We start from the raw sequence: 23,158 nt of genomic DNA on the forward strand, positions 1-23,158 counted from the left end.
ATTTCTAAGTGCTCTTTTAGTTCAGTCTTAAGGTCATACTTGAATGTTCAGTCCTGATTTTTCATACTATTTACATGGTGAACAAACACCCAAGCTCATCTTTTTTGCACTCCAGCTTGTGATAAGAAAAATGTGGTTTCTGTGCAAGATTAGGGCTTGCAAGCATTATGGATACAACCATACTGGCCCTTACCCAAATACCATCCCTTGGTGCAGTTTTGTCATGGGCATCTCACCACAAAATTCTGCGATACACACATTAAAAATTAGAAGGGACCAAAAATTATATTCTTCCTCTGCCATATTGTAACATTTACATTTGAATGAAAAGCTGACCTGCTTGCAAAATAAGAATAATATAAAGGCATTGCTTTTGACCTGGTCCAGGACAAGGAAGATTTGTAGACACAAATTCCAAAACCTTTCCAGTCTGCATATATTTGTGCCCAGAGACTCAAATAATTTTGAAGAGAAATATACCAATTTTACAAGGAGGAACTGAAAAAATTCTGCAGTAGAGAACTGGCAGCCTAGATCCTGGTGGTACAGGACTCCCTCTGCACCAGGGTAATGTTTGCTCTACAGCAAGAGAAACCAAGCCAGAGCTCTGCCTTCCCATCCTGTTTGGAGCTTCAAGTAGCAGGGGAAAGCCTCTCAGCCCAGCAGCTGTGTAACTAATCCAGCTCTTCAACAGCCTCCAAGTGTTTGTCTCCTCAGATATCCTTTGCTGGTTTCTTGCCATGCTCTAGAAGAACTGCTGTGCTGAGTATGTGTGTGTGGACACTGGAGGGGGGTGCAAGGAGTGTGTGCACAGGCTGCAGCTGGGACACAAAAGCTGGTGGCTTTTGGTGCCAGACTCTTTGGGCATTAGCCCTGGCCATCTCTGCTCCTCATCTGTGTGTAACAGGCTGTTACCAAATCACCTTTCCTCATGCATCAGGGAATATGAACATTATTCCAAAATACCCTTTAGAGAGAGAACAACTAGAGGGATGCTTGGCTTGTCTTTCCTGCTCCATCAATGTTCTCAAATATGTGCAGCCCAGAGGACTCAAGGGTCTGCAGCGTCTGTTCATCAGCTGAGCCCCATGTTAAAAATTGAGTCTGATTTTGTTCAAATACAAGTAAAGGGCATCATCCCATAACCAAAGAACACTAAAGGTTAATAGCTGTTGTGCTCATCCAGACCTCACTCAGGACATAAACCTTTGGGCCTAAGTTGCCTGAGTGTTGCCATAACTACTCCTGAAGATCTCTGTCCACCTTTTGCCAGTGCTGGTGTAAGATATGCAATCTATCTCCACAGAAATGAGATGGAGCTTGGTTGTTCCATTACATAAACCACCTTCCTTCACATTGCTTCATCAGACTTTGAGCAATCAGTTCTGTCCTGGACCAGGAGCTGCCCACTTCCAAACAAACTCCTCTACCCCCAGGCTCTCCCTGACCTATCACGCTTATCTTTATTAGTCACACAAACAGTCCTATATAACAAGAAATCCAGAATATTATTGAGGAGTTTCCACGTCACCTGAAGCTGCCAGGATGTAAAATGAGGGTGGACTGGTTTGGGTCTCGTCCTGCAGCAATATGATCTAGGAACTAGGCATAGCAGTACTCTTTTTAGGCAACCTGCTCCTGTTCTCTATAGAAAAGCAGCTTGATTCTCTCTCTTCCTCACACAGGACAGACTATAAACCCATAGCAAAAACACTCATGAAGGGCTATTCATTACAGCAGTGACAAGCCAGCTTCTTGTAATAACCTAGACCTTCTTGAATTCTTGCTTACATGTTTCTCCTGCTATCTTAGTGACATGGCAGTCTTGGAAATGCTAAAATCTGTCCCAGAATCTGTCCTTTTTCTCATTCTCAAAGTGATATTTCTATGGTTTGCAGAATAACTCCAGCAGAGGGTTGTAGATAAAACTCTGGCTTTAAGTTGCAAGTGCCTTAATCTTAACTGTATGCACTCATCCCTAAGGTTAAGTGACAGATTCTCTTGTTTGTCCAGAGTCAGTTCTGGTGTCACTGGCACTGTGACTGCCCTGGCAGACCCCTGAAGGCAGATTGCTGTTCAGCTTACAGACAAGCTGCACAAGGACTGAATAGATCCATGAACCTCAGCAAGACCTTTGACCTGACAGATATATGAAGAGAGGAATGAAAAGCTGTGACATGGCTTTCAGCTTTTCTTAAATTCCTGAAGCACCATAGCAGAGTCAGAGAACATTAAAAACCTGCTGTGGGATCTCTTCAGCCCAAGAGCCAGCACCATCCAGTAACCTTTCCTCTGCAATGCCAGGCTCTGGTACCCCAGAAGCTGAACCATGCAAATCCAGGTCAAAAGCAGGAGCTGAGAATGGTTTCCCCACAGACAAGTTCCAAATATCAGATACCCATCACCTTTAGCTGGACTGCAGTTACCTATTGCTTAATGAGACTTGGGGACAAAGCAAGCAGAAAAATGATCTTACAGCAGGTGTGTGGCACAGAATTACAGGTCCAGACCTCTCTAGCTACGTCAAGACTGGTCATAGTTGAGTGGCTTGGATGTCTTTGTCATTTTGGTTTTCTCTTTTATTTATTTTTAAAATGGATTATTTCTGCTCAGTCCCTCTTTCAAGGTAGTGTGCTCTTTAAATAGAGTTACTGTCTTTATTTGAGTTTTCATGCTAGAGGAGAGGTTTGCAGAGTAGAAATCTTTTCAGGAATTGATTCACATGTTGGTCTGTAGAACAGGAAAACAAGAGCTGTTCCTCACTTGTATCCAGCTTGTGAGTCAGCTTTTTCTCCTTCTAACTACTTGAACAAATGTAGTTTCTCCTAAGAAACTGCCCCCAGATTCATTTAGCCTTCCTGGGACCTGTTCTTCCCATGCAGGTTTATCACAGTGTGGTGAGGAGCTGGGTGGGCTCAGCAAGTGTGTCCTGGTGCAGCTGGGGAATACACACTGAGAAACCATCAGCAATGACAGCTCTGAGTCTCTGCAATGGCATGGAAATGTGGAGAGGATTTGCATCCAGCAATCTTTGCTTCCTTCTGTGGTGGACTTCACCAAGGGGACTGCAGGCTTAACCATCACACACAGGAGCCTTGTCCTAGAGAGATTTTTTTTTTTTTTTTAAGTGAGTTCCAATTAAAAGACCAGGGTGTGCAAGATGACACCAAGAAACTCAATCCTCATGATCACTCCAGGTCTTCAGGCCAAGCTGCCTTCTGATCATTTGCCCAAAATCCTCTACACTGTGCAAAGAGAGCAGGATAGAAATTATTACCTTTCTTATCTGAGAACATGTATCAGTGTCAGCCCAAAACAAGCCTTTAAATTGCAATGAAATTGAGAGTTATGGATGAAGAAATTGTGCCCCCAGATCTTCATAGCCAAAAAGGGGAATTGGTGCCAGGTTGATCCCTTTCTTTCTGGCTCACCTGGTGACTTGCAGGAGCTGCACACCTGATCAGAAAGGCTGTGCTGGGAGCTGAGCCAGGCTCCTCAGGGGAATATGCAGCCAGAAGGAATAGTCATGCAGCATTCAAGTTGCTGTTAGTTCAGTGTGTGGTCCATCATGGAAAGGTGTTTGATGCTGAGGTGCAAAAAGATGTAGGATAGACTGTCCTGGAGTGCAGTGTGAGGACAATTTGTCTGTGTGGTATTTCAATACAGCTGGCTCAGTAAACTTAGGTCAGAAACCAGCAGAAATTTATCATCAACTTTTTCAGTGAACTCAGTAAAGCACTTGTGAACATATATCACATCTGAAATGAAAATGTTGCTTGTTGCAGCAGACCTCTCACTAGGGTAGAAATGAGCCAAGACTCTCATTTAAAGCATGAAAAGGGTCCCGGTTTTTTCTCCTTTACAGTTCAGCCATCGTGACTGTGACCACAGCAAGCTCCTGCTGTGGCTTCTCTGACAGCCCCTGGCTGCTCCTGCTGGAATGTGACTGAAGCGTTTCCCTGCTGCCTCTGACCACAGAGGCTCAGCTGTGGCTGCAGCAGACAGCAGCAGCTCTAACTCCATTGGACCCACACAGATCTTCTGCAGCAGCAACTCTCTTCCTCCTTTTGTTCTCCTTTCTGTCTCTCTGGATCTTTCCTTCTTCCTCAGGGCTCCTCTACCCCCAGGCTCTCCCTGACCAGCCAGCCCACCCCTTCTCACACTTATCTTTATTAGTCACAGCTGTGACCCATTAAGGGCAAGGCTGTTCTTTTTCTCTGGTAATTAGTACAGCTGTGAATTACCAGGGGTGAGGTCACTTGTAATCCCTTCTGCTACACCTACAGTTGTAGGAAATTTTATTTTTTTTCAAATTTCTGTTCATTTTTGCATAAGAAAGCATCTGGACAAAATTTATAGTAAGAGAGAACACCAGGAATGAAGCAGAATGAAGTTCTCTTGCTACCAAAGGATGGATAATATGGATCTAAGACACAGGAGCAGTAGTAAACCCCAAGCTTCAGCATACTGACTTTGAAATTGTTCTATTGTAGAAGAAAAATAGGCCAAAAAATATTATACATATTACACGACATGCAGCCCATTAATCTGTAGTTTTATTTGAAATAATTCTCAGCAGTCTAAATTTTAGCTAACTTTCCAAGTTGAAAATCTGAATTTTATTTTTTCTGATCAATTTTTTCACCTATCAAATAAGAAAATTCACCAAAAAAATCTGTCCTGAAATGTGTTTTTGCAGCAGATCAATGGGACAGCTAAGATTAATAAGGATTGCAGGGCTGAACAATGGAGAAGTTGGATAACTGGACCATTGCACATTTCTTTGTAGGAAATCAATTACTTGGGTTCTTCTTGATCATTGGGGTTAAAGGGATAATAGAAGCCAAGAAGGCATTAGGACCTTTTAATGATTAATAGTAGCTTTTGAGTATATTTTTGGCACTGTAACACCGGGTGTTCATTTCTAATTACTTTGAAGAGGGAAAAGACAGGGAAATACTTTTCTGTCTTTATCAAACTGCATCAGAGAGAAGAGCACAAAAGTGCTCCAAGCTTTTCTTAAAGACTCGCTTCATTACTCCCATTTTCTGTTATTTCTCTGGGGCTTTTTCCATTTCTCTGGCCAGTGACCACACAGCCAGGCTTTGACAGGCCCAGAGGTTCACAGATTGCCATGTTCCCAAGGGACACATGGGCACACAGCAGTGAATATGACTTAGGGAAACATTTATATGCACCTGGGTTTTAATTAACCACTTGTTTCTTTCCATTGCTCTGCATATGTACAACATCTGATTCCTGGCACCCAAGACCTACTGACTACTTTTATTATTCATAGCTTCACTTTATTTGCATAAATGAATGTTTGCTCAGAATGTCTTACCCCCTTAATAACACAGTAGTGAGGGGTGAGGGTTAATGGTGCTTTCTTGCCAGTACACACAGGGTAAAAGCTGTCACTGGGATTGAGGGAAACAGGGCTCAGCAGGGATAGTGGTGCCAAGGTGCATTTGTCGTAGCTGAAAGCTTGTGTCTTTCTTGTGTTCGGGATTCTTACTGAAAAGCAAAGGGTCTAAAAAAGTTTGGGGATATTACATTAAAGAAGTGTTATGGTAGAAGAAAGATGCCATATAATAAGCTGTTGTGGGGACTGAATGTTTTGTGTTCTATCTGTGAAAATTGGATGTTACCTAGAGAAACAAAGCAAGAATAATGTCAAACTCAAATATATTCACATTACCCTATTAGTTATCCCAAATATTATCAATATTCTCCAAAGAATAGGAGTTATATTCTCAGAATGCCCAACACATATGTGCTTTATTATTATTATTATTATTATGTGCTTTAAATAGCAATCAAATTATTTGTTTGGGAAGTGAAGAACTGAACCACTACGAATTATCTCAATTTTTTTTCCCCAGTAACTGAACATATTTGAGTGTAAGTGTGTGATAGTGGATTTTTGGTGCATTTTCACACAACTACATGCATGACCCTGTGTGTTGTTTTTCTTTCCTTCCGTTTTCCAGCTGCCTGCCCCGTTCTGTGCAGTGGCAATGGTCAATACTCCAAAGGCACCTGCTTGTGCTACAGTGGCTGGAAAGGTCCAGAATGTGACGTGCCCATCAGCCAGTGCATTGACCCCTCCTGTGGAGGTCACGGCTCCTGCATCGAGGGCAACTGCGTCTGCTCTGTGGGATATAAAGGAGAAAACTGTGAGGAAGGTAGGGTATTTATTTTCTCTGTTGTTAGTTTGTTTTCTGGGTTTGGGAGTTATTTAATGGCTAGGGAAAAAGGAAAGAATGCAATAAAAATCTAAGTATAAAACTGCTGTAGCAGGTAAAAGAGGGTAAAAATGTAGTCCACCACAATTTTACTGATCTATCAGAGTTCAGACCAAACTTCAGGCCTTCTTTATACGTTGCTTTGCAGTATTAAGAGTGTCTGCCACAAGTAAACCTGAATAATTCCTTTGTTGAAGAGCAAAGAAAAATCTTTTCTTATGGATTGTGTTTACCGAACAATTTAGATGTGAAATGCAGAGGAAAAAGGAGCAGTGGTAGACAAAATTGTATAGCTTCAACTTCACACAAAGCACATATCAATCACTATTAAGACAGAAACTGATGAAAAATATTTGAAAGACTTGGATATCCATGCTACTTACAGACTTAATGAGGGGCAAATTGCTCCTGTTGGCTGCAATCATGTGGGATTAAGGAAAGGTAGATGGCACACATGAACAATAACTGTCCTTTAAATGCAGAAAAGCTTTTCAGATTCAAAGTGTCCAATTCCTTGACTATGTAGAATGAACAAATTTTTTAAAATAACCCATGCAAAATGTGGTCATAGATTAAGCTCAATAATGGCTGTTTTCTGTTAGAATGCACAATGTAAATTGGGCTGCTTTTCTTTTTAAAATATATTACTGTGCTCCAGGGTTTATTAATCCTCCAAACAGAGAAGGAGCTTGGGTGCTGAAGTGATAGGGCTGGGGTGTCATGCTGTTAGGGCTGAGGAGTCTCTCTGGACTATTCTCAACGGATTGCAGAGCTGTATTGATACTGTGTGTGTCAATTTTCATTTTATCCTATAGTGAACAGCTGTCTCTTCCATCAGAAGAGAAAGAGAAGAAAACGATAGATAAACAAACTACTAAGGGTTTTATTGTCATCACCTTTAGGACAAGATCTGGCATTAGTCTGATTGAACTTGTAGTTAAAGGAAAAAAAAACCAAACAAACCAAGGATCCTCACTGGTGGAACTGCAATTGTTTGCTCAGTTCATTCCTGTCACCTTCTTCCACTAAATCCTCTCAACACTGGTTGTTAGAGCTTTTCTCCAGAATTCAGTTGAAGCCGAGCTTTTGTGTTGTTTTTAATGGGTTATGTTTTAAACTATATCCAGAAAATGCTGTAATACCTTTTTTTTGCCCTTAGAATTTATAGTTCTCAGTTCACCCTTGAGTGTGTGATACTAGGAGATTTTCAAAAATTATCTGAAATGCCTTGCTTTAACTATCATTGTCATGAAAATCAAAGATGGAAAAGACTGTCTTTAACATGCTCTGCAGCACCCAATCTGTTCCTCAGGACTGCAGAACCTCCCTTTCTGGTACTAACTGCAATTGTTTGCTTGGTCTCATTAAGTTTTATACTTTCATTGTATTTTCTGTTGTTGTATAAATGCTTGTGTTATTAGAGAGATTATGGCAGATAGCCTAAAATGATCTTTGTTTCATTTAATTCAGGAAATTTTACCTTGCAAGCTGTTCCTCCCTCACTTTGTAATTTCCAGGTACTTGCATGGAATTCTCTCTCTGCTTTCAGTTTTCTAGAATGGCTGTGGTCTGTGTGGGCCATGGATCCCCATGGATCTATCTGCCTTGGATCCCCAAACTCCTGTAAGAGAAATAGGCTCCTGTAGTGCTAATTCCATCTTATCCTCAGGTGAATGTTTGGAATGGTGAAGCAGAGACATCAGCAGCTCCAGAGAAGTTTCTAGAAAAAGCCAGTGCAGGCCTTTGGGCAAAGGTATTGGGTTAACTCCAGCCAAAATTGGGAGCACAACAAATCTGTCAGTCAACAGAGCTTTTTGGGAGGTGAATGGCTATGTGAGATGAAAGGATATACATTATTTAATCAACACTTTGCTTGGAAGGATACGTTTCTTCCTAAAAAGATAAATGAATTACAAAGGCAGGAGGTATTGATTGCAAACTTGGAAGGGGCCAATAACAGGACAATAAAGGTTAAAGCAACCTTTTGCATATATGATTGGGCAATAAATAAGTCAATGAATTAATTTGTAAATAAATAATAATCAACCACCATGTTTCTACTCTAGCATTCCATTTCTTTTGTACATATTTCTCACATTAATTCAAGTGCTATGGGAGAAAGGGTACACTACGAAGTGATGTCTCTCTAATTAATCATCTAGTCTTAGTTAAAGTTTTTGCATTAACAGAAGTTTTACACTTTTAATGGTAGAATGATAGAAATAATATGACTGTATTTCTATATAATATATGAAATCTCCTCTATTGATTTGAACTTCCAAAAGGAATGGCAAAGGTTGATTCATTTGCCATTTTCCAACTGGGATATTGAATTAGAATAAGTGGGTCAGCAATTTTTTTCTTCCCAATAGCTTTTTATTTCTGATATTCATCATGGTTATATTGTTCAAACAATTTACCTGAAATGAAAGTGACACCAAAATCAATATTTTTGATGCACAATTTTTGCAGCATAAACACTGTTTTTCTATTAACAAATTTGCACAGAAGATGAAGTGGGGTATTTGTCAGGCTTCATTCAGTCTACTTTGGGGGGGACACAAGTGAAATTGCCAAATTAGGTTAAGTTAAGGGTGGTTTTCTTGTCACTTTGCTGGTCGAGTCATTTTTCAATGACATTTAACTTCATAAGTGTAATTCATGGCTCTTTGGGGACTTCATGGTACATATTGTTTGAAAAACTCCTTGACCTCCTTTTTGTCCTTAAGGATATAAATTGCTTTCAGTACTTTTTTTGTCAAATCTACAGAGGGCCCAATACTAAATGAGCTCTAATGATCTGAGCTGCCAGGGGGCTGTGAGTTCCAAGCCTAACATACTTGCTAAGGTGCATTCTCCTTTGTTTAAACACCAAAGAGGGTCTGTGGATAAATCCTGATTAAATACCATTGTAAACCCTGCTACACCTCAGGGCCAGAACCTCTGCATCACAAGTCAGTGCAGTTCTCTTGCAGGTAATCACATTATGCTAATTTCAGCAGCGAGGATCTGGCCTGAGATGATAACTCTGAGTATGTATTAAAATAGAACAAGATTGGAGCTCAGAGTAAAAACTCTCCTCAGTTTAAACTTTGAAAGCTGCTACTTACCCAGATGATAGAACAAAACAGCTGTAAAGCACATTTGTCTGGAACAAAGGACAAAGGTGTTTAGTGTGTTATCCTGTAAAACAAGGGAAATTGGGAGCTTAGGGCATTGATAGGCTCATTCTGTAGAAATAAATCAAAGCTGCATGAGCACTGTAATTCAGGATAGAGGGAAGACAGTTAATTTATGTAGCAGAAGGTGGTGTTTTTCATATGCTCCACATTCCTTTCATTAGTGCTTTCATTTGAGAAGGAAGATGATACATTCCTGACAAGGAGAGTACATTATGAGTTATCATTATCTCCTAAAGTTAGCTGTCCTATAACGATGTTATACACGAACTACCCTGCTACATTTTCTGTTAAAATATATATCCTAAAAAAACCCAGAACAGACCAAATGTGGGAGGAAAGTAACCTTCATCTTTAGAGTAGATTGACCTAACTTTTTGTGTACTTTACTTCTTTATTCAATCAGACTGTTTTATCACAGCTCTGTGTCCGTTGAGTTCAGCAGCAGTTGTACAAAAGATGCATTGTAAACTTCAGACAGGTTATAATTGGCTAAGCACAAAGAAGGAGTAACAATAGAGGAGCAAGCACTCTGTGTAATTTAAAACAGTTTATGAATTTATCAACTTTGAGGTGAACCACAAACCAATCTTGGTTTACCTATAAATATGAAATTGCATTATATTTTCATGTCAAATTAACTCGGCTTTAAATCTGAAAGAAAAAAAGGAAAAGCAAATCCAAAAAGATAGCCAATGTCATCATTAAAATGACAATCTTGGAAGAAATTTTACAGTCATTTCTTCCTGTACTACTGTATTCTGAATTCTATACTATTGTATTCTGATAACTCATTTTATTGCATCTCTAAATGCACCTGTCTCAATCCTCTGCCTGTATCTAATCTATATACTTGCTTTAAATGTTCTACAACTAAATAAAATAGTTTGACAAGGCTCTATGTTTATAGAAAAGTTGAGATTTGAAAGATCAAGTATTGTTCACATCAGGTGGAGTCAAAATGTCTCTGCCTTAATTTAGAAGGATCAGTTTGGAAAAGATGAGAGATAAATCACTTTCATTATAAACTCAGATCTTCCTGAAGCAGCGAGAGAGAATGCAAATCATTCTTGGTCCTGCTGTTGTGAGCTAATATATACCAGTCATGAGATGAATTCCAGTTATTTAAGACATGAATTTGACCTTGACCTTCAATTCCACAGCAAAAGGTACTTGCTAAAGCCTCCATGTGGGTATTGGCAGTAAGCACAGTATTGTTATAGAGATTCATTATGTAAGATAAAAATTTGGTGCAGATTCATTATATAAGATAAAAATTTGGAAACTCATAATGTTAGTGATAAAGTTCATTTGAAAGACAGCTTGTAACATTCCTTTAGAGGACTGAAATAGCAACTGAAATTCCATTGCATCATTTTCCATCATAATTATTTTCACTTTGTTGTTTCTGGGTTGAAATCTGTATCTGTTTCTGGTTTTACTTCTTTAAGAGAAACAATCTCCTGGTTTAGAATATGTGTTGAAGTAACCAGGGCTCTCAGTTTCACAGCTCAGGTACTAATGGACCATGGATCAGACATTCAGAAGTGCCTGAATGATTAAGAGTCTAAATGGAGCTGAAAGCCACTGACATTCTGACTTCTGTGTACTTGAAGTGGATGTCCTAATGTTCAAACGGTGCTCTAACATTTTAATAGTAATAATAGCAGTTTTTATAAAGATACTCCAAATAAAAAGTCCTTTAAAACTGCAAATTATTAACTTATTTTGTACTTGAAATACAGTACATGACTCATTGGAGCTTCAATGTGTTTCAGAAGAAATGTCTCCAGGTTTATGTGTGGAACTCTGACTATATATACATAAAAGTGCTATTTTTAAGTCTTCATGCTTCTCCACCACAGCGTTCCTGCAGTAAACTGTCATTGCATAGTCAAACCCTGCTTGATTTATTTTATGTAAAATGTAAATTACTTCACTTTCCCCTTCTCAGACCAGGTATTAATATGACTTGGACAGCTCCCTCAGTTTGCTCTATTTATCACCCTGTCCAGACTTTCCAGAGCACATTTTCCACCCTCTCCCTGGTGTGAAGTGACCCTTCTGCACCCGTTTTTTGTTTCCCCCTGCAGTGGACTGCTTGGACCCGACGTGCTCCAACCACGGGGTGTGTGTGAACGGGGAGTGCCTGTGCAGCCCGGGCTGGGGCGGCGCGAGCTGCGAGCTGCCGCGCGCGCAGTGCCCCGAGCAGTGCAGCGGCCACGGCTCCTACCTGCCCGACACGGGGCTCTGCACCTGCGACCCCAACTGGATGGGCCCCGACTGCTCCGTCGGTAAGAGCTCGCTCTGGCACCAGCAATGGCACGGGAGCAGGAGGGAGGCAGTGCTGCAGAAAGAGCAAAGAGGGTTTTATTCGAGAGAACCGTGCGGTTTATATAGAGTGATAAAATACATTCTGTTTGATTGGCTAACTAACAAAAACACCTTCCTCATACACCATCCTTGAGAAGAACAGAAAGACAAAGTAGAAAAACACCTCCTGCAGATTGTTTATACTTAACAAGTTATCACATCCTTACAACAAAAAATTCTCACAAGTCGCTGTGAGAAGTGCTTGGCCTTACTCTCTCTCTGTCCCTTGGCGCTTTCTCTGTCCCTTGGCCATTTCTCTCCCTCTGTCCCATGGCTGTTTATCTCTCTCTGTCCCATGGCCATTCCTCTCTCTCTCTCCCTTGGCCGTTCCTCTCTCTCTGTCCCATGGCTGTTTCTCTCTCTCTCTGTCCCATGGCATCCACAGTAAGAAAAAGGTTTTTTCCCTCATTTTGCAATCATGTTGCTGTTTTGTTCAAAGGTTAATACCTATGGCGAGTTTGAAATGCGGTAATAATCGAGAAAGTTGTCTTTGTTGCATGATTTGGCTTGTTTCATTTTGTTGGGAAGAACTGCAGATGTACTTCTATATATGCTTTCGTGACATTCTTAATTTGGTTAGGCGTTTGTGTTTTGTTCTAACACTGGTTCTCTTTTAGACTGAAAAAGTTACATAAGTGTACTTCTGTTTCCCAACTGTAAATGAAAATGTCCCAATGTTTCCATTTATGGGGAAAGAAATATGGGGAATTTTGCTTTTACATGTTCAGTTGAACCTTGAGATGCTGCTGTAGGTCAAAACCGAGTGTCTCAAAACACTGGAGACAAATGGAGACAAATATTTACATTTTTCACAGTTATTCAGTTATTTCTTAAGGTTAATCAGCTGGAATACCCTACCAGTGACATGAATATCAAGATGTGTTTTCTGCTTTATGGATAAGCAGTCAGAAGAATTCAAGAATGAGAGTTTTGCTGCCACTTTCTTTGGTGATGTGTGGGGCAAAAGATCCTTCTGCTTATCTGAAACTTCAGCTGGCAGAGAGCTGTAGAATTTTTGCAGTGAGACACCAGATAACTGACCATGTTAGTAATAGGAATACAAAATCTCTCCTTGGAAAGTGACTTTTACCCATCATTCTAAATGACCCTGAATTGCTGCCATTCTCTGCCAAATGAGTTTCAGGTGAGTTTCAGTTTCAATTCTTAGCAAATCAATATCTGTCAAAATCACCCAAGGTCCAGGTTTGAGTAGAGCAGAGCCACCTGCTCACCTCCTTTGCTGTTGGGGACAGCACCTCTGACATGTTTGTGTCTGTGTGGAGGGTGCAGCTCTGCAGCTCTGTGCAGTGCACATTAGCAAGTTTTTTTTTTAAGCTGATGCCTTGGGATGGCTACCTAGAACAGAGGCTAGACGAGGTTAAGAGAATGAAGTGGGTATTTATTAATATTAAAGACCTTCTATAGATGCACCTTGGGCAATCAAAATACTCCGAGAGAGCCTACACCCAAGGTAGATGATGGTCATGAGGTTTTCAGACAATTTAAATTTAGGTCCGTTTACATGTCAAGGGTTACAGCTGCAGGTAATGAAGTCATATTCTCCCAGTTTGCTCCCCCCCAATTCACTTTTGTTTATACTTTTCATGGCCTGAGGCTGTCGGGTGTCCTTGAGTTTCAGGCCTAGAGGGATTGTTTCATCTGACCAAAATGTGTAGACAGCAGCTAGCTAACACTTTACATGGAGTTTAGAGTTATGTACCAATGAAGTACAGGATTTGAAAAATATAAAGGCATTTATATTAAAAAAAATTAAAATATAAATCTCAGAATCTCTGCTGGTCAGAGTAACTCTGAGATACCTACAAGTCTCTGTTTCCCAGTCCCGCAGTCAAAGAAGTAGTCAGGATTCTTCTGTTCTTGTTCTCAAAGTTGTTTCTTTTTTCTTATCTATTACATTCTTTCTCTGACCCACTGAGGTCTGTCTGGCAGGTTGGGTTGTGGCACACTGACCACTCATGGCAGTGTTATCTTTTATACTAAAAACTATGTGTACATTATTTACCATAATTTCCCAATACCTATCACCTATGTTAGACAGTGAGCTTCTACCTTAAAGCAATCCAAAAGTGCCAACACCACCCAGAAGATGGAGGCCAAGAAGAAGGACGGGGTACACCCAAATTCCTCCATCATGGCACCCCAAGCCCCCATTCTAAAAACCCCAAAATTCTACTTTTCACCCTGTGATCAACTATCATTCTACTTAAACTTTTGTGGCTTGTAAATCCTCATATAAGATTGGTAATTTTTCCATGGGTCAAGATCAATTTCCCAGACATCCTGGGCTCTGTGCCAAGGTCTCTGAGCCCCCTGGCAGGGGCTCGAGCCATCCAGGACACTCAGAGGAATTTCCAGGGTTCCGACATATAAAGGCATTTATATTAAAAAAATATGAAGGTGTTTATATTTAAAAAAAATAAAATATATAAAAATATAAAGGCGTTTGAAAAACATTAAGGTATGAAAGCGACTTTTAATTTAATTCGCTTTTAAACAAAAATTAAATGCCGGCTTTCATCAGAAGGTGAGCAGGCCAGCTTTTTGAGTGTGGCTGTGAGCAGAGGCGCTGCTGGGGTGCTGCCTTGCCCCGGGGCCGGCTGTGACTGCTGTTCTCTCTCCTAGAAGTGTGCTCGGTGGACTGTGGCACGCACGGCGTGTGCATCGGCGGGGCCTGTCGCTGCGAGGAGGGCTGGACGGGAGCGGGCTGTGACCAGCGTGTGTGCCACCCCCGCTGCACCGAGCACGGGACTTGTAAAGATGGGAAGTGTGAATGCAGAGAGGGCTGGAATGGGGAGCACTGCACCATTGGTAGGCAAACGACAGGCACCGAAACAGGCACATATTGCTTTCTTTTCATAAATCGTAGAGACATAGTTACTGTCGTGGACTGTAATGGGCTGTTCCCTTAAGGACCCAGGTGCTCTCAGCTATCAAGCCTGACTCAAAATGTGTTGGGGGAAGTGCAGGTGAGCTCTTGGAATCATTTCAAATCAATAACAATGATTTTTATAGATTTTTTTGCTTTTTATAGAGAAAAAAAAACCATACAAAACCAACACAACAACAAATTCCACATTAGTAAGTAAAGATGGAAAAAAATGGTACCTGGCAAGCTCAAAAAGGTCATCCTTACACAAAGCAATGGTGTTCTATCCTCTCAATTACCATGCTTGAAAATTTACTTGAAAGAGGAATTAATTGTTCCTAAGTGAAGCTCTTTATTTTGTCTACAAGGAGTCAACTCTATTTGGATTATTTTGGAAATTTACTCAAAGGAGAAAACTGTTATTTTCTGTGAGCTATAATCAAAAATGGGAAATTCTCAGTGATCACATCCCTTCTGAGAAGTTTGAGCAGATTTATCTGAACAAGAGTATCCCGTCTACTGAGACTGTGAGGTTCAGACGAGTGTGTTTTACTCCAGAGAATTTTTGGAGAACTGAAGTATGCCTTAGAAGAAATCTGATGAGTCCAAATCCAGAGTCATGTTGTTTTCATTATCTTAAGGTGATGAATTTAAGAAAGAAAAGAGTAGGACACTTGAGATTTTCGTGGCAGTCAGGGACCCTAATGGGACAGTCCTATTACAAGTGAATTGTTATTTCTTTACTTAAACGTATGGTGAGATTCTTGCGTCCCTCAAGCTGTTTTTCTTTTTCATTCTCCTCTGATTTCTCTTTGGGTATACAAACCATTTCCAACACAGGAGTTGGAAACTAAAAGTATACTCCTATTGGAGAGATTAAAAAAAAAAAAGAAAAATTGATACATATTTTCAGGGCATATCCTTTGATGTTGTGGTGCTGCATGCTTCCTCCACACTGTGCAAATATGATTTAAATCAAAGCTTTTATGACTGAACACTTTGTGACCAGCACAGATGCAGAGTGTTTTTTTCATAATTGCTTTCAGACTTCCATCATATCAACATACCTCTGCTAGATTAATCCAGGCATTTTGTTTTCAAAGTTCTTCCCAGATCTTTACAAAATGCCTAGTATATAATTTTTTCATTAAATTCTGTAATAATTGCTTATTTCAGAAGTTGATGCTTCGCACAAAATTTGTTTTGCTTTATAATCTCTTAGTAATGTGCCGATGTTTAGAAGTAATTAGTGTATGTAAAGTCTTCATTACTGTGCAGACAAAAAGATGCCTTTTACCAAGATCTCAAAGTAGGCTGAAAACTGCAAGCTGAACTAGTGAACTCCGAAGTGAGATTTTCAACCTAATTTTCAGAGCTTTGAACTAGATATCTCCCTTATTACTGATGTGTATAATCAATTCTTTCCAGAGGAAGGGTGATATTTCTAAAGTGATTAAAATATGTGTAAGTTTTTTTTGTTTGGTGTGCATTACACAGATTTCCTTGAAACTTAATGTGGTCCTGCCTGTGGCAAAGATGAGACTTAGCGCAAAAAATTCAGGTATGCCCTTCTAGTTATCATGGATGAAGTTTGTGCAGTCAGAAGTTGTCTGTTGCATGCAGACAGAGATTCTTGTGACAGGCCTGTATCAGTAAGGATTTTCACATGGTTATGTCCTGAGGCCATTTACAAAAGCACAAAGGCTGATGCCAGGGATGGGATTGAGTTCAGAGGGACAGCTCAGTGTGACCCCACTGGTTTGTGTTACAGGGAGCTGAAGCACAGATTTCAGAGGAAAAGGATGGTAAAAGGGATTTTTGTCAGTATTGGTATGAAATTTCTAGAAGTTACACTGGAAAATTTGTGCTTAGAGTGAATTGATGCTTTGGTACAATGATGAGTTGCTCAAGATGTTTTAAACACTGGTGTGAAGAACTAAAGTGCACTTAAATTTTACAGAAACTCACTGTGAGAGTACTGCCTTTATGGTTTCAGCTGCAAGTTTGACACAGCATTTAATGTCAGAATTACTGAGGAGTGTCCACCTAAAAAGATGCCACTGATTAGTCCTTCTGGAAGGTACCTGAAAACAACAGCACAGGCTGTTTGTCCTAAGGCAGGAAATGCAAATCCTGTAGGAGAGGTTATTTACCCTGAATTTCCATTTTTGCTACACCTCGTCTGAAATGAAGTCAGCAGAAAAACTTGCTTTGATTTCAGTGACTTTAGTCCAAGTCCACAAATTGATTTGTGAGGAAGAAAAGGGGATTTCTATATAAAAAACATTTGTTTTCTTTCTGTTCCTTTACCAGTTTCTTTGTGCTATATTTACATGGCAGTGGAAAAGAAATCATCATAGCAAACTGCAGGTATCCAAGCTAATTTGGATATTTTATCCTATTTAATATCAAAATGAGGCTTTAATAGATGCTTGACAGAATGCACACTCCTTGTCATTTCATTGTTGAGTATCTAAACTCAAAAGTTTCAATAGAAATGCATTTTTTTTCTCTGTTTTACCTGGTTTAAGAAAAGTACTCAGAAAATCCTCCCAGAACAGCAGTGTGAGCTCAGTGTTAGCACAGTGTCTGTGCAAAGCAGCTTTTGCCTGTGTGCAATAGAATTATGTGTAAGAATCAATGCAAATAAAAATGCATGCATGTTCCAAGTTACTCAGATTTTGATAAATCTATATCCAAATAATATAAAACTGAAAGGAGTCTGGTCTTGCTCAGCTGCTTTTCGAAGCAGAGCAGAACTTCAGTTCACTTTGCTACTTCAGGTAAGAAAAGAAATTGCTTACTGGAGTGGTGATAAAGAAAATTAATCTTTTCCCAGTGCAAAAATAGACCTGTCAGGATATGTTTATTAAGTGATTACTATTCATTGATTGCAATTATGGAGGAAGTTATAACTAAATAATAGAGGGTAATCTAGATGAAAAAAAATATTGGAAAACTAATAACAAAGTGAAAGAAAGGTATAGAAGTTGTTAATCTTGAACCCATTTCATGACAGAAATTTAAGATGGAGGATTCAGCTTTTCCTTAAATCATCTGAATGTTTTTTAAAACATGCTGTTATAAAACAGATCTGTTACTTTCACTGAAAATATTATCTGGATGTTTAAAACTGTTGTTTTTAAATGCTTGCAGAGGATGTTCTGCATATAAACTGTCAAGATAGCATTCCAAGGACAGAGTGATATATATGGAGATCTTATGAAACAGTCAGAAATACCATTTTAAAAGTGTAATTCCATCTGTAATTCATATCCCTGAGCGTGGTCTCTTATTAAGTCATTGGTAAAAATCTCACTGGGAGACCAGTGAAAGCAGGATTTAATCCTAAATATTTACAAGTAAAATTTAAATGTCTGCAAATGAATCTTTTAAGGTGAGCTCTGACCAGAAGGTGATATTTGAAGTTTTTTTTGGGGCTGCCTGTCATATTCCCAAGCCTTGCTCTTGTCTGTTCATGTCCTCCATTAGAGGTAGGTTAAGCACTCTTTTTCAGACAGAAAGTGGGAAAAAATTATACTCAAGGCTATTTGGTAATCTGGATACTCTGCTGCAGATTTTGATCCAGAGAGTTGTTATCTCTTATGTTCTTTTTTAAAATTATTTTTATGCAAATGAGCTATACCCCTGGTACAGACATTGAAGCTGAGCCTCCACCTGCCTGCCTCACAAAACACAAGCAGGTGATGAGTCCATGTCTTCAGGCTCTGCTTGGGCTCATTTAGCTTACAAAAGACCCTGAAGATCATCAAGTCCAGCCACAAACCCGAAACTGTTCTGGCCTTGGTAGTGCTTTCTGAAATCCAACTCCAGAGCTGGGGATCAGCAACTTTCCCCCACCGGGTCCTTGGCCCTAAAACTGTCAAAATTGGAGAACAAGTTCCTTAGTGAAGGGGTTTGGAAATCTGTATTAGCTCTGTATCTTATCTTCTATGTATTCAAGCCTTTGAGTAAAGGAGAAAGATTTGAAAAAAAAAACTAGGATTCGTCACCTACATGGTGGAAAATAACCTAATATTTTCAGATGCAAAAAATGTACAAAAAAAAAGAAAGGACTTTGTGTCTAGGATGATTGAGAAGCTTAAGTTGTAGTACAAGATATTTGTATTAGGAAAAAACATGTTATCAACGAATGAAAAACTGAAGGAGGTTGTCCAAGCCAATTATGAATTCCTCATCAATGGAGTTTGTAGGGACCATTTAGACAAACACTTGTCAGGAATAAGAGAGGTAAATCATCCTGCCCTGGGGCAGCAGCTTCACCAGAAATCATTGAACTCTATGAGCTCTCTTCCAGTCTCCTTTTAAATGAGCTTAGGAGGAAGCATTCCTTCTAAGGAGTTTATTTTTAATGGCCTACCTTAAGAGCTGTACTGTCATTCCCTTTAAGAATCCAATGCCGCTGTTGGAAGTAGAATTGATAATTTATCCAGCCAGGGAGACTGATCTATGTGTTCTGTATTTGCAGAACAATGGGTTGTCAATGTGTATATTGAGCCACTCTGAAACATCCACACAAACTCACACCCAGTAGAGAAATACTTTAAATACTCTCCCTTTAAAGGTGAACACTGTGTGGACCATATTCCACCTCTGGTTCTAATAAAAAATTGTTTACTAAAAACCTTTCCCCCCTGAGTGCTTTGGGATGACCTTTCCAGCTTTGACACATGTTTATATTTTCTATCAGCTGGATGGAATACCACAAGTAAAGAGTAAAGATTTAGTTCTTTACCTCATCATGGACTCAATAATCAATGGAAACATTAATAATGTGGCATCGTGTTATCTTTGGATATAGCAAGATATTTCTGTCCCCTGATAATGCTCTTTGTGTCAAAGATTTTTTTTCTTCTACTACTGATTTCTCTTGTTGTAATTACAAGGGTAATGATTCAAAGATGAGGCAATTTTCAGGAGAGATGGAAAGTGTGTGGGAGGAGGCAGTGGAAAGCCATCGTATCTGACAAAGAGCAATTTAGAAAGAGCTAGATATATTAGACTTCTCCAATGGATTTCTAACTTAAAATTAATCTGTAACAGTTTATAACCTATCAAGGCATAAAAAACCCTCTAACAACGATGACAGGAATTTAGATTGCATGCTCTGAGGAAGGAGGAACACTTTTTTCTTTAATTTTATTTGAAAAATGCATAGAATATTTAGGTCATGACCATTTTTCATTACTGCAGACTTTGAAATGTGTTGGTAATATATGTATGATGACATGACCAAAATGTTGGAGCTGTTGGCTGTTCCTGCATGTGCAGTTTCCAGTTCATCACCTGTATCCCAAGTCATCCCACTGTTTTATACATGGAAGCCTATTTCTACTGATATATTCTTTGAGTTGCTCCCCCTGTGCCTCCTCAGCAAAGCAGAGCAGCAGGTACCTCATGAGGCAACCTGAGAGATTCTCAATTATTTCTGTCACTCACTGCACATCATTCACATTTTCACTTCCATCATTCAAAGACAGAGACTCAAAAGGTAGAAATCTTCCTTATAGGGTGGAATTCTGGGAGCATATGTTATGTCCTGTTCCATTTTTTAACCAAAGCCAAGGAAATGTACTCATCACTTGGATAAATATGTGCTCAGCTAGTGAAGCATCTCTGTGCTTCAGTCAAGGTCTGAGTTCCTGGTAAATAAATATCTGGTAAATAAATTTCTTCCTGGGAATCTGATGCTTCTTATCTTTCCCAGCTGCATTTGCTATTGAGGTGCTTTGTTGGTTGTCTTTGTCATCTTTTATTTCTGAGTAAAATCTCTTGGCTGTAGAGTTCCCAGATCCCATATTATGTAGAAGGCTCTTGCTTGGGATTTCTGGTTTGTAACTTTGCAAATTCCTATGCTGAAAATTGAAATGTACCAGCTATTTTTGTGGATCAGAGATGAGTAAACTTTGGAAATGATATCTGTAGCACTAAGGAATCCAGAAGTACAACATGCACCCACTTAATTTTATCATAGCTGAGCAAGGTAGCTGATTATGAATACTTGGAAAGAAGCATTCTGTGTAGAGATTTATGTATAGTGAGAGTGGTTTGACTTTCAAGGAGTTTAGAAAAATAATTCCTTTTCATTTACAGAATTTTCAGGGGGCAGCTGGGGATCTTTTTTGGCTGAAAGGCAAGCTTATTCATGAGGAAGAACTTTCCTGTTTGCATTCTTTGCTGAGGGCTTCCTGTAAATGATTGAAACATGTCACAGCTCAGTGTCAGAACACTTGAGTAGCTTTTTTCTTTCTCTTTTTACAGGATATTTGCAGAACATGACCTTATTTCTTTCCTTTCTAGCCCAAAAAATTTAATGAGTATGTTTTCAGCTAAACTTCCTGCATTTTGTCTGGTACTTCAAAGGTGCACCCAGAAGATCCTGGTGAATAGTTTCCCAAACTAAAACCACATTTCTTTTTTTTCCTTTTGGAGGGTTTTTTCATGAGTTATATTGATTTTCTGGCCAATTCTTGAACTCTTAAAAGACCACAAAAAGTGAGGGAGGGCAATCAATCAGGGAGCTGATCTAACTTTTGAAAGGGCAGAGCCGATTATGCTGTTCCTAGCAGTATTCCAGGAGCCAGGCAATCTTCTCTTCTCCTGCAGATAATATTTTCTGTATTATTTTGTACCCTGTGGTGTCAAGCAGAGCTTCAGCAAGGGAGTGAATTACACAATGTTGCTGGAAACAAAACAACAAAGCCACAGGAATGCTTGTGAGAGGTCAGTGGCATGGATTGTACAGAGACAGAAAGGTAGAGCTGGACCCTGAGAAACAGCCATGTATATACATATATATAATATTTATACTTACTAAGAAAGAAATACAAAAGAGAACAATAGTTGTCCATGCTTTTGAGACCTGCTGTTCATATTCCTGTTAAAGCTACCTTTTTCTTGATCACTATTATTCTTGCTTATACATTCTCAAGGTATCATTCCTGCATCTTCAGTATCAGTTTCACATAACCTTTCATGCTTGAAGATGCAAATAAAGTCAAATGTGTTTTGCCTGACTGCTGCAAACTCGGTGGAATAATATTTCAGATGCAAAGCTTTGCAAAGGGTTTTGTTGGTTGTTTTTTATTTCAGCTTCTTGCCAATTTAGTATCAAATTATTAGTAGGATGCATTATAAGTTAGAGACTTGTCTTCCTAAGATATTTGATGCTTTTGAAATTCTCTACTCAATATTTTCTTAGTTTAATGTTGTATTAAAAAACATTAATGTCAGAAATAAAAAGGAAAAAATGGTCTCTGTAGAACCTCTGAGGTGTCAGTTCAGGATTTTGCTGTGTGATCTATTTAGGGCTTCGGGGAAAAATGAAACTATTGAAAGGCTTCTCTTTAAGCTGTCAGCTCTCTTGTGCAGTAACTACTCACTGAGGATGAATACACACTGATGCTGAATATTGATACATCCTTCTTTCACTAAAAGCCCTTACTTAGACAGTTTTTTAACAGATCTTAAGGAATGAATATGGGGACTTGTTCAGAGCACAAGTTACGAGGTATCATGAGCCATTCTTATTGAAGAAAGTTTTTACAAAATTTATGTTATCCAGCTCTTTTCTCTTATTCCTTCTTTCTTTCCAGCCCTGTTCTGACCTGCTTATGAAATGCTCAATAGGATAACGATGCTTCTGGAGATTATTCCTGCCTCAGCCTATTTCATTTTACATATAGCCTTTCTATACATATAAAAAGAAGCAAAGTTTGCTGTCCAACAGAAATCATCATATAATATATCTTATTTGCCCAAAGAAATTGCAAACATAATTTGGGTTACTGAAATGTAAGAGCTGAATACAAACTTGAGTATTCTTGAAGGCATTTGGGTCTAATGCTTTAGTCCATTTTTATCTCTTCATGTTGAAAGTGAAAAATAATTGGAATAATCCCGAGGTTGCTATTACCTGATTTATAGCTGCCAAGAAATTGTGTCCAACTGAGTAGATTTCTACAATTTCCAGCATATTCCACTGTCGTGTTTTCAGTGATGTTGTGTTGATTGACATATTACTGTCCATCTCAGGCTGTCAGTTGTCTTCAAAACACATCCATGCTGGGATAGATGGAGACAAAGCAGTGCTGGTGCCTCATTAATCAGCAGTTCAGAGCCAGGCTGCTGAAAGCCAGAGGAAAAGCAGGACATGATATATTGACGTTGCTGTGTTTGTCATCATCCCCTCTTCATTCACTAACGGGATTAGAGCAGAAAGGATTCATGGCCCAGCTGTTCCCTGGGGATTTTCAACTCTGAGAGCTGACCCTGAGCACTGCACACTTAAATATTTCACTCAAAAAAAGCACCTCTCTTAAACAGTTAAGCAGTTTTCATGGAAAAGTAGCAAGTTTGCTTTCATGAAGGATTTGCTGTGACATGGATCAAAACATTATCCTTAATGAAAATTTAGGCAGGGGAGACATGGCTGTCTGCTTATCCACATA

The 23,158-nt window shown here is 39.3% G+C and overlaps 1 protein-coding gene across 6 annotated transcripts in view; it reads left to right on the top strand.

Annotated features, from left to right (window-relative positions):
• Nucleotides 1-23,158, top strand: part of TENM2 (teneurin transmembrane protein 2) — a 675,237-nt gene that overhangs the window by 583,872 nt on the left and 68,207 nt on the right. For 4 of the 6 annotated variants that reach the window (XM_064724589.1, XM_064724592.1, XM_064724593.1 and 1 more), the window contains 3 exons: nucleotides 5,994-6,188; nucleotides 11,521-11,721; nucleotides 14,444-14,656. In XM_064724589.1, the coding sequence (XP_064580659.1) occupies nucleotides 5,994-6,188; nucleotides 11,521-11,721; nucleotides 14,444-14,656 (609 nt within the window). The remainder of the gene's footprint in view (nucleotides 1-5,993; nucleotides 6,189-11,520; nucleotides 11,722-14,443; nucleotides 14,657-23,158) is intronic. The other 2 variants (XM_064724588.1, XM_064724590.1) reach the window with 1 other exon arrangement.

The sequence above is a fragment of the Zonotrichia leucophrys genome, chromosome 13 (genome assembly GCF_028769735.1).
Source record: "Zonotrichia leucophrys gambelii isolate GWCS_2022_RI chromosome 13, RI_Zleu_2.0, whole genome shotgun sequence".
Taxonomy (NCBI): Eukaryota; Metazoa; Chordata; class Aves; order Passeriformes; family Passerellidae; genus Zonotrichia; species Zonotrichia leucophrys.